Source organism: Rhipicephalus sanguineus, chromosome 2 (assembly GCF_013339695.2).
Source record: "Rhipicephalus sanguineus isolate Rsan-2018 chromosome 2, BIME_Rsan_1.4, whole genome shotgun sequence".
NCBI classification, from domain to species: Eukaryota; Metazoa; Arthropoda; class Arachnida; order Ixodida; family Ixodidae; genus Rhipicephalus; species Rhipicephalus sanguineus.
In genome coordinates this window covers 150,586,127-150,602,295 of record NC_051177.1, presented here as the reverse complement: position 1 = coordinate 150,602,295, position 16,169 = coordinate 150,586,127, and the positions used below count along the sequence as shown (strand labels likewise).

Here is a 16,169-nt window from a genome sequence, read left to right as displayed (position 1 = left end):
ATAACAAAAATCAGCAAACTACAAAAAGAAAAACCGCAACTCACATTACTGGTGCGTCAATTTACAGACTCGATCCACGACGTGCGTGTGGTTCCCTGTTGAAATGTGCTTAATTAGAACAATAATGGCATACTACACGATGCAAAAAAATGGTAACTAGCACTTACACGAATGCCGGCTGGCAGTTTCCGTGCTCATATCAGAAAAAGGATTTTAGACCTTCTAAATCTTGCAAGCAGGTCTGCGATCAATACGCAGTGCAGGCACAATGATATTACTTAAATTGGTTTTGAGGAATTGAACAACTTACAACACCTACCTAGCTTCAACAAGAGGTGTTCGCATGCTTTCTTGGCTCTGATGCCTGCGAATTATCACTGTGTTATAAACCTGCTCCTAGGGGGTAGAAAAGAAAAAAAAAGAAAGAAAACCGTAACTCACATTACGGGCGTGTCAATTTGCAGACTTGATCCACGACGTGCATGTTGCGCCCTGCTGAAATGGATTATTTAGAACAATAATGGTATACTAGACGATGCAAAAAAAACGGCAACTAGCACTTACATGAATGCCGGCTGGCGATCTCCGTGCTCAGATCTGAAAAAAGGTTTTAGAACTTCTAAGTCTTGCAAGCAGGTCTGCGATCAATTCACAGTGCAGGCACAATGATAATACTTAAATTGGTTTTGAGGAATTGAACAACTTAGAACACCTACCTAGCTTCAACAAGAGGTACTCGCATACTTTCTTGGCTCTGATGCCTGCAAAGTATCACTGTGTTAGAAACCTGCTCTTAGGTTTGAAAAAGAAAAAAAAACATAACTCACATTTGTGGCGCGTCAATTTGCAGACTCGATCCAAGACGTGCATGTGGTTCCCTGTTGAAATGTGCTTAATTAGAACAATAATGGTATACTAGACGATGCAAAAAAACTGCAACTAGCACTTACATGAATGCCGGCTGGCGATCTCCGTGCTCATATCTGCAAAAAGGTTTTAGAACTTGTAAGTCTTGCAAGCAGGTCTGCGATCAATACACAGTGCATGCACAATAAGCAACTTAATACACGTACTCTGCTTGAACAGGAGGTACAGGTGAGATCTGTTGGCTCTGGTACCTGCAAAGTGTCTGTTTTAGAAGCCTTGTCTTTGGTAAAAAAAATAAATACTTATATTAATGGTGGACCAATTTGTGCATTCGCTTCCCAGGATTGCAAGTGCCTGTTGAAGTATGCTTAATTAGAACAAAAATGAAACACCAGACACTGCTAAGAAAATGGTAATGAGCACATACATTAATACAGACTGGCAGCCTCCCTGTTCACATCTGAAAAAGTTTTTCGAGCTTCTAGATTTCGCAAACATGTCATCAATCAGTAACAATGCAGGCACAATGACTACTTTAGATATGAAGAACTCAGCAACTAAAAACACTTACTCTGCGTCAAGAAGAGGTACAGGTGTGATCTGTGGGCTCTGGGGGCTGAAAAGATTACTATTTTAGAAGCCTTGTTCATGGTGAAAAAAAAAACATAACACACATTAATCGTAAATCAATTAACCGCATTTGATCGCCAGCATAGTGGCTGCCTATTGAATGTGCTCAACTAGAATAAAAATGACATACCAGACACTGCCAAGAAAATGGTAATGCGCACATATGTGAATGCAGGCTGGCGGCCGCCATGATCATATCTGAATAAAGGTTTCAGAGCTTCTAAACCTTGCAAATGTATTTGGGATAAATATACAGTCAATCACCATTACATCAAACTCGGGATTTGTCCAATTATTGACTACTGTGATGCAGTGAGAAATGTCTTTGAGGAAGCATTATGCCAAAAACAGTGTGAAAGGTTGTACTATTCCTAGTAATGGAAAACAGTGCATGAGCTACAATGCTCAGCTTCCAAGAATGAATTTCCAACCGCAACGGTGTGTTCAGAATTACCTAGAGAAACATGCATAAGCCTCAATTATATATCCACACTGCATGCAGGAAGTACTTACAGCTTGTAAAAAGTGAAAAATTATCTGTACAGCGTTTTAGGATTTGTTTAAGGGCTAGATATAGTCCAGCGTAGCGCGTACATGCGACATGGCTAAGCTACGCGGGCGAAAAGTAAAGAACATATAATGTGGCGTCACAGTGTAGCCGCTCCCGGCAGAGTTTGGCGTGCTTGTCGCTGCCGCCGCAGAAATAAAGCGTGTTCCTATTTCACGCGCTGGCATTAGACCACAATGCACCGAGTGCAGCAGTGGCAAAATGGCAGTGCATGGGGCGCGTTTGAAAAGTGCGGCTGTGGTTTACTCAACGCTGATTAACGACCACAATCATTCTGTGTCAACTCGAAGGAATTACACATCACATGTGCGTGTAGACCAGCAACAGTGCGAACTGCTGCGACTAGGAGAGAAAAAGAAACGCCTGGGAAGCCTTCGGAATGCACTCTCGTATGTACATAGATGTTTCGCTTTTGTTTCCGATGCAATCTCTGTTGCTATTTTCTGGGTCCTAGAGCATATAAAGCAATGCTTGTGAGGAAAGATGCTTCCGATGTTAAGCCAAACGGTGCACAGAGCGAGAAAATGCACGCTTATCCACCAAGGCATGGGTTGAGCAGCAAAGAAAGAGAAAATGGTGTATGTTTCAACCGAAAAACGCGGAGCCGCAGACATGTTAAATAAAGACAGTGCGCATGCGCCACTCCGAAGCTGCTCGCTGCGGCATGGTGAGCGCGCTGGTCTCTAAAGTGAGGAGTTGGCCGCCGTCGCTGGCTACATATACCAAGCGTATCCAACCTCTGCTCACACGACCTGATGCGTTGAACATGTCCAGCTATAATTAGGCCTTTAATGGGCATTAGGCTGCAAATATAGAACTCATTAGGCCAGAATGGGGTATTCATGCGCCTTTAAATTACCACAATTAACGATTTCTAAAACAGCTACCCTACCTATCATCGCTGACGAAACGTGGTGGTGTCCCAAGTGCACTTGCATGAAGGCCTGGTTCCAACTCCGTGCTGCTGGATGGAGATGGGGAGCTCCTATATGGGCAAATGCAGCACATACACATGGGACTTTTACGAGGCTGCTTTTGTGTAATAATAGGTTTTTATTACCCCCATTTATAAAATCTAATTTAATGAGGACTAACACTAGTTTCCCATGTAATCTCTCCAAAAAAGTGGCAAGTTATTCCCCAAAGTACAAACTAGGTCATTCTCCTTGATCAAGCACATATATCCGACCTAATTATTTTGTATGTTACGTTACATGTGTTTCCCAAACAGGTCTGCACAAACCTAAACATCATACACCTTGCAAGAGACATGAATTGGGTTTACACAGTGAAAGTCTTATTTCAATGAAGGTGAAATGCAACAGGTTCATTAGCTAGAAACCGCAGCACCATTAACATATAACTGCACACAACTAAATTTTTATATATTGGACAAGCAGATTTATTTCATGCCTGCTAGCCACAAAAACTCAACGATAGCGGGACAAAATCTTCCTGTTAAGGAAAATTGGACTTAACATGGACAAAATTATGAACAAAATCACCAGCTTGAGATACTTGTCGAATTGGAAAGACAAGCTCACTCATACACTGTCTTTCACAGCCTAGGGAATACTTATAACAAAATGCAACACCTAGGAGAGAGTTTGCGATAGAGATTTGCTACACTTTAACATGTCCCTACCTTTAAGAGCCCTCTCGCAGCTAGCATAACTTTTTACATATCCAGAATATTCCCTGTAAATCTTTATGCAAAGAGGCTTTGATTTCGCATCTTGCAATTCATTATATTTAATATCTGCATACTCATATGCACATCACTGAAATGATAGCAACCTTAGATCTGGTTCGTCTGGCATTTCATGGTCATTTCGGCGGCGACGTTTGCCTCTGCCCATTTCAGTATCTGTAGCAGGCACGTTGTCCGTATCTTCTGCCTCCCGTGCCTTTGCTCTTGCATGCAGGTATGTACCTGCACATGAAGTTGCAAGGCATGTTTTGCTGCGACACTGTTGAGCTAGTCCGACATGCACACCTACTGTTGTATACACTAAAGTACCATAAAATAGTGTCAATTTAAGCACAGAGTATAGTAGTGAATGACTTCTTGTGACAGATTTCCATGAAACTGATGTGAGCAGCAGCAGCTCATCTGATGCCTCACTTGCTTATGCTGGTCTTTACATGCTACATAAAAGTTTAGTGCATGCCTGAAGATACAATGTTTCCCAATGCCACAAATGGGCTTGCCAGAACTGTTCAAGACTGGTGCTGGGTAGTGAGTGAACATGCTTTTGTAAACTTGCTGCCCTTGTAAACAAAGATACAGCACAGAAGCCACAGCTTTAGTCGCACAATGTAATGTTCAAAAACATGCAGATGGGTCAACAATTGATAGGCAATATACTGAGTGCATGGCTGCTGGCGTTTCTACGTGCGACTGCAAAGCGCTGCATGATGCGTGGATGTGACATGCTGAACTATGTACTGCAATGATGACTGATGCCCATATCACTCACGAGTGCCACAAACAGACAGTGGACACCATGGAGGTTGAATACGACCATCATTAAATGAGCACTCAGCAGTACTCACGGACTGCAACGCAATGATACCATACTGGTGCATGGCCACTAGTACAAGCCATGCCTCTCTTGGGCTCCTATAGAAGCATGCCATTGCATTGTGCAAAGGTGAACATGCCTTTGGAGCAGAATTACTTTTTCTGGTACCCAGTGACCTTCTCCATAGTTTAAAAGGTGCCGTGCAACACTTTTCCAAGTAGTCATGAAATGGATTCAATCGAGAAACTTATTACCTCATGAATTCACTGCTGCAATAATTTTCAGAATCCGTCCCATACGAGCCGAGTTGCAAAACTTTGTCACACATTGCAATTGCATTCTCTTTTCTCTCCTCCTGACGAAAGCGCTGGAAGCTCACCAGGGAGGGATGAAAAAGAAAATCTGTCACGCATGCCTCGTGACCTTGAGCACTCTCCCTCTTTTTCTTTTTTCCCTGAGAATATGCGGCTTTTCAATGCAATAGATAGCATGCGCAGACATGTCACGACCTCCCGCAGCAGCCAAAGTGATGAATGACCAAGCATGCCAATATATGCGTGCGTCTATAGAATAAACATCACAATAGTGCAAAGGGACACTAAAGGAAAAGTCTGAATTGGCTTAGACTGATGAAATACTTTTTCAGGAATATACTGCTGTAAATTTTACCAACATACTACACTGGGAAATAAAAGTTACTTCAACTTTAGAGTTTCGTACTGAAGCTTGTACCTCTGAGATGTCATGGATGGCAAGACTAACATAAAACTTCAAGCTCGCATCAAATACTACAAAATTCATTTTTTGTCGACAAAGCGATGTACAGACCCACACAGGGACTATGGTATAAAAATCTGTCACATCATGGCTATTGGTGCGCGAAGAGTGGTGAAATCCCTTTTGAACTTTATGTTTTCTGAGTTACAAAACTTCTTGTTGTGACAAAAGTGGAGCATGGGTATTGCAAAAAAGTAATCTACGAATATGCGAAAAATCTTCTTGCTTTTAGTGCCACTTTAAAGAAGTACAAGATGATGAATGAAGCTTGCGGATCTTTTATCAAACCTGTTTCAGTTGGGATACAAAAGTGCTCGAAAGCTTCGCCTGCTGGCACCACATTTGGGCTCCTTGGCATTCATAATTATTCAAGCCCTGAAAATGCTCTTTCTTGCTACGTACCACAATGCGATCATTTGCGTGTCAACATGCACCCACCAGTGGCATGACATGTACTAGTGGCCAGATATTTGGAAAGTCTTATTTTGTGAGCGCTGCATATTAATGATTTACAGGAGTGCTGATGACCTCAGAAAAAAGCTTACTTGCTGTAGCTATGACGACCACCCGGTGCTTCGAAAATGAGGCACTAGGGAGTTCACAATGCGATATAGCCTTTGTGAGGCGGTGCTATGCATGATACGGTGCTATACATGCGACAAATGCGCACAATGCTGCTCAAATGCAATAGAATATACTGTGAACACCAATAGATAGGTATTTCGTTACTTTTTTTAACAGGCAAGACTTAAGCATGCTTAAAACTTCAGCATCACAAGCACCATAACACTTCCAAGATTCCTCTTTGTTTACAGCAGATTTTACATGATCCGAACATCCAACTAAACGAAGATGGCGTCTCCCACTTCAGCTGGAACTTGCATCACCTCGTCGCATGTACTTGACGATATCTACTGTAAAGTTTGTAAAGTTTTTCAAGGCAGTGCAATCCACTCATTGTTGACATCTGCGAGGCGACTGGGGCACGCTCCCTGAAGATGACAGTCCACATAGTTCTCGATATTGTGGCTGCTGAACTGGAGTGTCTATTCGCACTGTCACAAAGTACAAGTAACGAAGTGTGAAAATACCTCACAAAATGACTCTAGCAATCTTGCATTTTGTAAAGCATGATAGCTTCACACTACATGATGTTCATCTTTAAATACACCACATATATGCTGAAAAAAAAACTTCTGACTCTTCAGAGTGCTAACAAATTTTTTTCCTAACGTACTAACTCATCATTTACATTTAGAGTGATATTGGTAAGCTGACTGTAATGCAAGCAACCAAAAGAAAATAGCACTCATTAATTTTTATGAACACTAAGAGAGAATCTGCCATTCAAACCAGGGCCCATGTAGTTGGCAAGTTGGGCTTGTTGGTACATAATTCTGACACACTACACAGTGCACAAATATACAACTGACGGAAGGAAAGTGTAAATTTAAGGGTTCGCTTTCTTTGTTTGGCATAATAATAATGAGAGCTAACAAACGATAACAGACAACTAACGGAAGGAACACAAACGACGACGACGAGTGCTGAACTTTCAACAACCTATACTGGAAAATTGCTGGTATATTTATACTGTCTGACACAGACGACATCCACTGCACATGCATAGATATGCCATCTCATTATCAGTAAGTCAAAGGAAATCCACGCTTACACAGCCCTCCCCCATATAGGTAGTGCATTCTGCTTCAATTATTTCATGGCTGATCCATGTTTTGCTTTACTTAAACATAAGTCGGGATTGCAATCTTGGCAAGTTATACAATGACTAGTTAGAAAACGTTCGAAATCCTTTCCATCACGCACATTAGTTTAATTGTTTGAATGTTCCCTTAGCTTACCCTTAATGCATCTCCCAGTACTCCCAGTATGGCCAACATACACTTTCTCGCACTTTATAGGAACTTCCTAAACCATCCCTTCTGTGCTGTCAGCAAAGGAATGCCTGTGCTTTGTACTAACCGACCTGCAGCATCTTTGCCTCCGGCTCAGTCATTTTGCAGAGAATACAACTTTTTCAAATTGTGCGAAAGCTTGTGCACATAAGGTTTCTCAGCTACCTTCTGCCTAGGTAGTGCACTGGCTTCACAACACTGCAAACAATGGCTCATGCTTTTGAGCAGGCTCTGTGCGACTGAAATGAGGGGCTGGTCAGCTTTTAAGCTTCACGCTTTGGCAAGATTCAGAGCGATCTTGAGGCATGACATAGCTGTCATGGCCCACATTCCCTGAATGCATGCCTTGTACCGCTCAGCGATGACATGTGTGGACTATCTTACTTGTTTGTTTTTTCCCGCACACTACTTAATTTCATAGGTCCTAGCCTGTAACACCATGCTATATTAAATGGGGTATAGCTTATATATTACAAGCGCAACTTTTATGCATTTTACCTTTAATGCAGTTTACCAGCCATTGCAGAGATTGCACCCTATGACTGAGCTTTGCACTACAACACAAGGTGAACATCAGCCCAATGTCCAACAATTTAGTAATCATTATAGCAATTTTTCTGTAGTACATTATTACTTGCCATGTTTAGCAGGGGTGTTTCTTGCTGCTGCTTTAGAAGTGGCGGCTCTCAACGCAAATGCACTCATACTGGTAGAGCAAGAGATGCAGTTATATCACTGCAATAACAAAAACAAAAAAAACAAGCTTTCAGCATGGCAAAGGCATGTGAGACTGCTTATTTATTTTGAAAAGCCACTACAAGCATAGGTGGGTGCACAGGGGGAGGGGCGGGCAGGGGGGAGAGGGGGCCAGCCCCATACGTTGACACATACGGAAGGAGGAGGGAGGAGACAGGGTGATGCAAAGTCAGCCCTATACATTGACGTGATTGGGAGGGGGGCACTGCAACAAATCCCCCCAAAGAGGGAACCCTGCGCACGCTTATAACTACAGGGGATGCCTGAACCCGTACCAATCGGCATTCTAATTCAACCTTTGCAACGCAACACATTCACCATACAAAATGTGCTAAGAAGATTGGCATGCCTACTGGGCTGCACATGTCCATGGGCACACCATGTCAGAGCCTGCAACTGCTGCAGATGTCGCCCCACAGAGCAAGGCCGGCTGCTCAGGCATTCACCACAGACGTCGATGCAGCTGAACAATGAAACGCAAATAGTGGAAGTGCCTAGGTGCCAGTACACGCTGTGACATCCATGTTTGTTCATTGAAGGTGTTGCATTGTGCTATAGCAAGGTCTTCGCACATTTGGTAAAGAATTAGTCCTGTCCAACGTGGAAAACAGTTCTACAGAGCACTTAAATATGTTTAAAGCAATGTGTGGTGAGGAAATATATTAGGTGTGCTGCTAACATCATGAATATGACAGGTACTGGCTCATTAATGATGGCAATTAAATAGTAATTCTACCACAAAAATACTCGTACCTTTACTGTACCGCACAAAACTGCACCTTCCACCAGCATCAATGCATCATGTTTACACCACTCAAGCTATCGCATTTCAATCTGTGAATACTCTGCAACCTGTTGTTACATGACGGTTGATAATGTGGTTCCTATAAAATTTTTATGATGCATGCAAACATACTACGATTCAAAAATGCCAACAAATGTCAAACCTTCGTTGACTAGAAGAGTAGACGTAGCACAGATATTTTTCAAGTTACGCTGAGTACAGATTGTTCATGATGTATACTACGGGTTCTCTCAAGCACGTTGGTCTCAGGGAGCCCTGCCGAGCACCAAGGAGGAACTCCCCCTTCCCCCATTCACATTTTCATGCAATCATTTTTCTTTCTGGTCATGCCACATTCACGTGCAAGAAATTCAAAAACATATATAAAAACTTGTTCTTTGAAATGAGGCTGAACTCGTTTTTCTTGTGCCAACAAAGCTATGCGAGGCTCAGTCACACTCATGGTAAGCCGCATGTCAGCTGCAGTGATTCAGTGATTCCTCCACGTACTTCTCAGATTGGCTAAAGTTGAGAATGCCTTCTTACAAGAATATGTTGTTGCTAACGGCAGCAGCATGTCCACGACCTATTTTTTATTTATTATTACTCTCAATACTCAGAAATCTTATATGAAATGAGATGTGACCACCAAATGGCAGCAGCATGTTCACAGCCTATTTTTTTTATTTATTATTATTCTAAATACTCGGAAATCTTATATGATATGAGATGCGACCACGATTTTGTGTGAATCCAGAAAGTGTATTTTAGATGTATGGAAGGCTTGATCGCAAAAACACGTATACACACAAGCACAAATACAAAACTTGTTGTAATAGACACAAGCATGCTTTACGAGGTTACTGCCACTGATAGAGGTGTGCTCCTTTCAAAAGATTGGCATTTCTCAGCTTTGAAAATGCCATTTCGAAAATAGGAGTTTCTTGAATAAATCTGAATAGGCCAATACTTTACCGGCGGGGGTTTGACGGCGGATTTTTTTATTATTATTATTAAGAAAACGCGGAGCTCTATTCATAAGCGTGCGCAGTGTTCCCCTTCAGAGGGGGGGGGCGAAGGTTCGTCACGGCGCCCCCTCACTATCATGTCAATGTACGGGGCTAGTTTAGCGCCCCCCCCCCCTGTGCTCACGCCTATGGCTATATTACAATCGCCGCTGACATGGCTCAAGGCACCAACAAGCTCAGCATGTTAGCTAGCGCTAGCACTTACTCAATTAGTCTGCACAAGCAAATCACTCGTCTCAGCAAGTTGACATGTCAAATAACGCCCACACCAAGAAGCTGCTGCAACTTCAGCACAATGTACTAGAATAACAGTAAAAAGCTGCCGCTTGGTGAGGGAAACACGGAGCTGCGACAGGAACATTTCCAGAAAATGTATACTCTATTCGAAAGGAACGTTACAACATGGCATTTTCAGTACCAGTGATAGTTGGGCAAGTTGGTGTGGGTTCATGGTTAAAAAACGGCGCAAAAACACGAGACACAAACTATCAATGCGGGCGTTTTTAGCCATGGCAATTTCAAGAGATGTTTACATAAAAACATTAAAAGTTACAGTGAGAAAAAGCAAACACGCAAATAAAACGAAATACCGGTGCGTCGCTTCAAAATCGCGGAGTATCCCGCCAAAAACTAAGCGGCTTGACGAGGACACAGGAAAGTTTAGCGGCGACTACCCACGCGAGTGAGAAGACGAAGAAAGCCTGCCGATTCATGGAAACATCCTCCACAAATATAACAGCCGACTTGGACAAGTGAACATTGCAGCGGAGAAATACAATTTCAAATACTCACCGCGATGCAACTACGCCGTCATAGACGTCAGACTCTGCCCAGGCGGCGCTGCGAGAATGACCGCCACCAGCGCCCTCATCGTAGCCCTGGCACTAACTGGGTAGTGCAAGGAGAGCCGCCCGCAAGCGAATGTGCATAGGCCGCAATCTTATTTCGTTGGTGTCGAGGCGCGGTTTCCTGAAAATGAAGGACCTGGAAAGCTTCTTCCGCCAATCCACGCTTCAGAAACAAAGCTGATCAAAGCGAACTGCGAGTACAATGCAAAATAAGTTTTAGTTATTCCCGCGCGCTGCAACTCGCAAGTACAAGCGAGCATCACACGACACCGAGATCGAGGCAAGCCCTCCGACATCCGTTCTCTAGAGCCTAAATGCGTTAAAGTCGGGTATACCCGTTTGCCACAGCGATAATGTACCTACATACACGATCAATTTACTTAGCTATGCATATTACGATCAGTGGTACAAAACTCGGTTCATCAGGGGCGAATGGCTCCGGCGATTTTCGCCTTTTCAGTTGCATTCTCCCTTAATTCATCTCTCGCTTCCCGTGCATTGGAGTGTTTTATTACGCATCCTCAAATGGTCTCTTGATGGTCGTCTTCCGTTTGTATGCACTGCAAATGGGGATACGTGCGTATCCACTTTCGCGGGGTACAACCAAAGGCAAAACCGTGGCCTTCGAGATAGCTACGGCAACCGCGGAGGACACGGGCGAAACAAACCTGAAGGGGGTCACAACCAACATTCTGCGAGTTACTTGTATGACGCACGTGGTGTTGGCTAGTTAGAACCAGAACTCTGAGCCTTCAAAACGTACATACGTCCGCGATGCTGTGTTGTGACGACCAACTCGTCACGGTGTGCGTATCACGCGTCTCCAGTCTGCCTCTAGCTGCTCACTTCGTGTTACACGACAAGCACCGCGGTCAGAGCCTCTGCTGAGCTTCATAGCAAGGTTACCACGGTTTTGCATCAGGGCTACGCAAAACAACAGCAGAGCCACACATTCATGTCACCGGCTGTGGAGAACGCGGGTACTTCGCTTACCCAACACGCTCGCAACGGCCCGTATCCAGCGCTCTCGCCTTTCTTCTTCGTACGACAACTATGGAAATCAGTAAAACTGAACGTTGTTATTCAGTCTTTTACGTCCGTGGCAATTCACAACGCAACAGTGCGTCTTTTGCGGAGTTTCTTCGTAGCGTGCGGAGGGCTCTCGTCTGCTGCTGTTTTCGCCGTCGTTCAGGCGAGTGATCCAGCAAGCACTTCACGACGGTTCGGTGGCGCGTCCGACTAGCGGATAGCAATTCACAGCTCTCGTTCTGAGTGCTAAATGCGCAAAAACACGCGATATTAAGCTCAATCGTTGTTTCGCACTCGCTAGTTGCACCTGGTCCCATAGCAAACTGTACGAGAGAGTCGGTCTATGCACTACTCAATACTTCTCCGACAGGTGGCGCCACACATCTCGGAAACTCCAGAGTCTGACGTCTATAGACACAAAAAAACAGAGTTCTCAATACAAGCGGGAGCGGTGACAGCAGCGCGCATGCTCGCGCTAGCACTCCGGAGTTTTGTCAGCAGACCGCTGCAGAAATTACAGCGCTGCAAGCTACTCAGGCACGACCGCTGGCTCCAGCAACCGTGGCTCTCGTATGTCACCTTTGTTGGTGGTAAACGTTTCATACTGCAGTGCACTAGAGAGTTCCTGTGCGCCTGAGTGGTGGTACGGAGACTCGTACCAGATTGTGTTTAGGCGTCATGTGGTCGTATTTTCCCAGTGACCCAAGACTGGTGATCGAATGTGACTCCGCATGGTGAACATGCTTCGGGATTGCATATGCACGGGCTTTAGGCCGTGCTAGCCATCGTTGGGATAAAAGAGAATTGAAATGTTTTTTTTTTATTTAACATAGCGGTTTTATCTCAGAAGAAACGCTGCTGCACCTTTTTCTTTTTTTTTCTCCCGTGTACGCAAAAGCATCCGTCTGAGGAAGTTGGTTCATAATGAAATAAATGGTACAGACTTGCACGCACCACGCGGAAAGAGATGCACAGTTTTGTTTCACACACTCTTACTATATATATATGAGGAGGCTTTTTTTTTATGTGTGCCAGATCTAAAACTGAAACTAGCTCAAGGCTCTATTGACCCATACATACTTTAAACTTTCCTTTAAAAGCATTGCTAATAAATTAATAATAATAAGTAGTAATTTGTTATAACTGCTTTAGAGGAAAGTTGAAAGTATCTATGTGCCAACACAGCCTTATTTAGCTAGTTTCGGTTTTGCATTTGGCCCATTTTGGAAAGAAAGCTCCTCACACACATACATTATATATATATATATATATATATATATATATATTCTGATGAAGAGAAACAAGAGACAACTCCCGTTCGCTGGGCCGGCTGTTCTTATTCTCCTCGTCTTCCTTTGCTTCTCCAGCCTAGCATGCGCCCGTGCCCGAGCGTCGCTCTTCTTCGAGCGTCGCACTACATTCGAGCGTCGCACTACACTGAGCGTCGCACTACATTCGGCCACACTGCGAGCATGGAGTCCTGCCAAAAATCGCCCCTTTACGGCGGCGGTCCTCTCCTCGCAGGTGGAAACATTCAGAGGTCCTGGGCCACCATCCGTAGTATACTGATGCCTCTGGCGGGCGGAATTGGCTGCCTCGCGGAGGCCGCTCACGGCCTCGCTGTGACTTGCTCTGGAAGTCAGGCGCTGATGGTTCTGGTGGACGCCATTGGCTATGTCGTGACCGTCGTCGCACCGTAAGCGCAAACGTCTCAGGCGGACGGCATTAGCTGTGTCTGGGTGGCCGCCCCGACCTGCCTTGCTGGGCTGCCGAACACTCTGGTGGGCGACATTGGCTGTCTCGTTGTGGCTGCAAGACTCGGCCACGCTGCGATCTGGCGTTGTGTTCTGCAGAAGGTAGCGCTATCGGGCTGCACTGAACCTTCATAGAGGGCCGAAGGTGCCTGCGACCCTTCAGAGAGGGTCGAAGGTGCCTGCGACGACTGTCTTGTCGCAGTTCTGAACGCATTGTAGGAGGTCCTTGAGACTGTATGGTGGCCGGCTGCGAAATCACAGGATTAGGAAAGATGACCTCAGCAACTGTGAGATCCTCGGCAGGCTTTAGCTGTGAGGCCGAGTGAGGTGGATCAACATGGGAGGGGTGCCTTGTCCTTCGTTTTTTGTTCGCTGAGGTAGAACTGGTGTCGTCGCAAAATAAACCGGCGCCTCCACGTGCCCAAGTGATGATGAGCTTGGGACCCCCATATTCGATTTTTGTGGCTTGGAGGCGGTCCTGGACTGGGGTAAGGAACGTAGTGAGGTGGGTCGTGACGAGACGATTGAGTTCTCGACCGCGAAGCCCACCTTGTGGCCTGTGTCGGTGTCTGCATCTGCCGCGGGACCTTGCGCGAAGCTTGCTGTGAAGGTGCTGTAAGGCACAGGTACACCATCCGTACGGTGTTTTTGACGGTCTCGGTTACGGAGGGAGGGCATGGTAGTGGGGGCCCGAGCTGCACCGTCGAGCTTGTACGTCGCACAGCTCCCATCCGCGGCAGACAGTGGGTCGGTAGTTGTGGGGTCGCAGGCATATGATAGCGGGCGAAAAAGGCTTATCAGTTTGGCGCACCATTCAGGCCAAGACCGCTGCCTGACGCCTTCGTAGGCATGCCATGCCTTGGCGGCATCGCGAAGGTGGTCGATGGCCATTAGCCATTTGCGATTTTCCGGCCAGGCATGGCGAGAGCCGAGGGCATTGATGGTAGCCACCCACACATAGACGTCATCTTGAAAACCCCGGAACACCGGTAGTTCCCATGGAGCCATTGATGTTAATGTGCCTTGCGAGGACCCGGAAGTTCTCGCGGCAAAATGGTCTAGCTCCTTAGCTAACATGGATTTCGCCCGCATGACGTCCGTGAGGTGGTCAAGCGAGGAGCGTGAAGAGCCAGGGGTGGTGTCCGCGGAGATTACGGGGGCCGGAGCACTCACGGTGGTGGTGAAGAACCCGGAATGAGGTAATGGCATGCAGGGAAGTCGCTGCGACAGGCTCGCAGCGGTGCGGATGATCTCCGTTGCACCTTCGGGTGAACCACCCGGAGAACCAGTAGCGGCGGCCGCGGAATATGTAGCCGTCGCAGCAATCAGCGCGGCGATGTCGTGAATCAAGGAAACCTGGTCGACGCTATGAATGGGGGCCCCGGTACAGTACCGCCGAGTCGCCGAGGAGGCCTGGACGCCTTCCCCGGACGGTGCTTGTAGCGCCGGCAGGTTAGTGGGTGCCGGGGAGGCTTGGACGCCGTCCCCGAATTGTCCTTCCTGCGGCGGCAGGTATGCGGTTTCCATGTCCTAGGAAGCACGGACGGCGTTCCTTGAGTGGCGAAGACGGACGAACACAGGCGTCTTCTGCCTTAAGACTTCGTTTCCGACGACTGCGCCATTGTGATGCAGAGAAACAAGAGACAACGCCCGTTCGCTGGGCCGGCTGTTCTTATTCTCCTCGTCTTCCTCTGCTTCTCCAGCCTAGCATGCGCCCGTGCCCGAGCGTCGCTCTTCTTCACTACAATATATATATATATATATATATATATATATATATATATAATATATATATATATATATATATATATATATATATATATATATCTGGCCCCGTGTACTGAAGAAAAAATTTTCCTTACCTTGGGCACGCTGGCGCAACCATGATCCTTTGCAAACAAATAAACATCGAGCAGGAGAAGATCTTGAAGACGTACGTAGAAAACAAAAATGATGATTGCCACAGGTCGATCCCTGCTGATTCACCACAAACAGTAACTGTTCACACAACCTTATTGTTGTTTGTCCCACAAAGTTCGACTAATGAAAGTGTGCATAAACGTGATTAGACAAGTCACGGGAATTCAAAAATCTTGAAGTGACCTAAACCTTTGTAAACGCATAACTTTTGTCTTGCACTTCACATCGATCATCATCGCAGATTGCTAGGCAACTTGTTCACTTTAGTTACCTAATTGCGGACTGATTGTTGTCGAGGTGTGCCCCATCGTTATTGTTAGCACTGCCGCATTACATCACTGCGGCATGAATAAGGTGAAAGACCACAAATTCATGATGACCAGTAGGGACTCGAAAACATTTCGTTTTTATGTCGTCCAACTTCCATGAGCGAAGGTTCTGCGACAGCACTGAAACTTTCGGAACATCTAGAAATAAGGAGCAGACTGGATAGTTATGTAGTGGTTTTCTTCGTGCATAGCCGCGGCCGACCACTACTGGCATGTTCTCACTGTCAAATGCAAAGCTTTCTGCTACGATGACATTGCCATCTTTGAGCAGACAGCAACTGTTGGCAATATCTGCTTTCGGAAACGTACCATTCACACGTGCCACGCAGTACTGCGGTGCACAACAGTTTTCGGGCAGGCAAACTCCCCTATGCTCTGAGCGCAAGCGCTGATTTTCCTGTGGGGTGTCACGACACGAGGCATTGTCGTCTGCAGCTT

The 16,169-nt window shown here is 45.6% G+C and overlaps 1 protein-coding gene across 1 annotated transcript in view; it reads right to left on the bottom strand.

Moving 5' to 3' along the window:
* Window positions 1-712: 712 nt before the first annotated feature.
* Window positions 713-16,169, bottom strand: part of LOC119381965 (uncharacterized) — a 109,430-nt gene continuing 93,973 nt past the window's right edge. Inside the window, exon 8 of the mRNA XM_049412955.1 lies at window positions 713-761. Coding sequence (XP_049268912.1) covers window positions 713-761 — 49 coding nt within the window. The remainder of the gene's footprint in view (window positions 762-16,169) is intronic.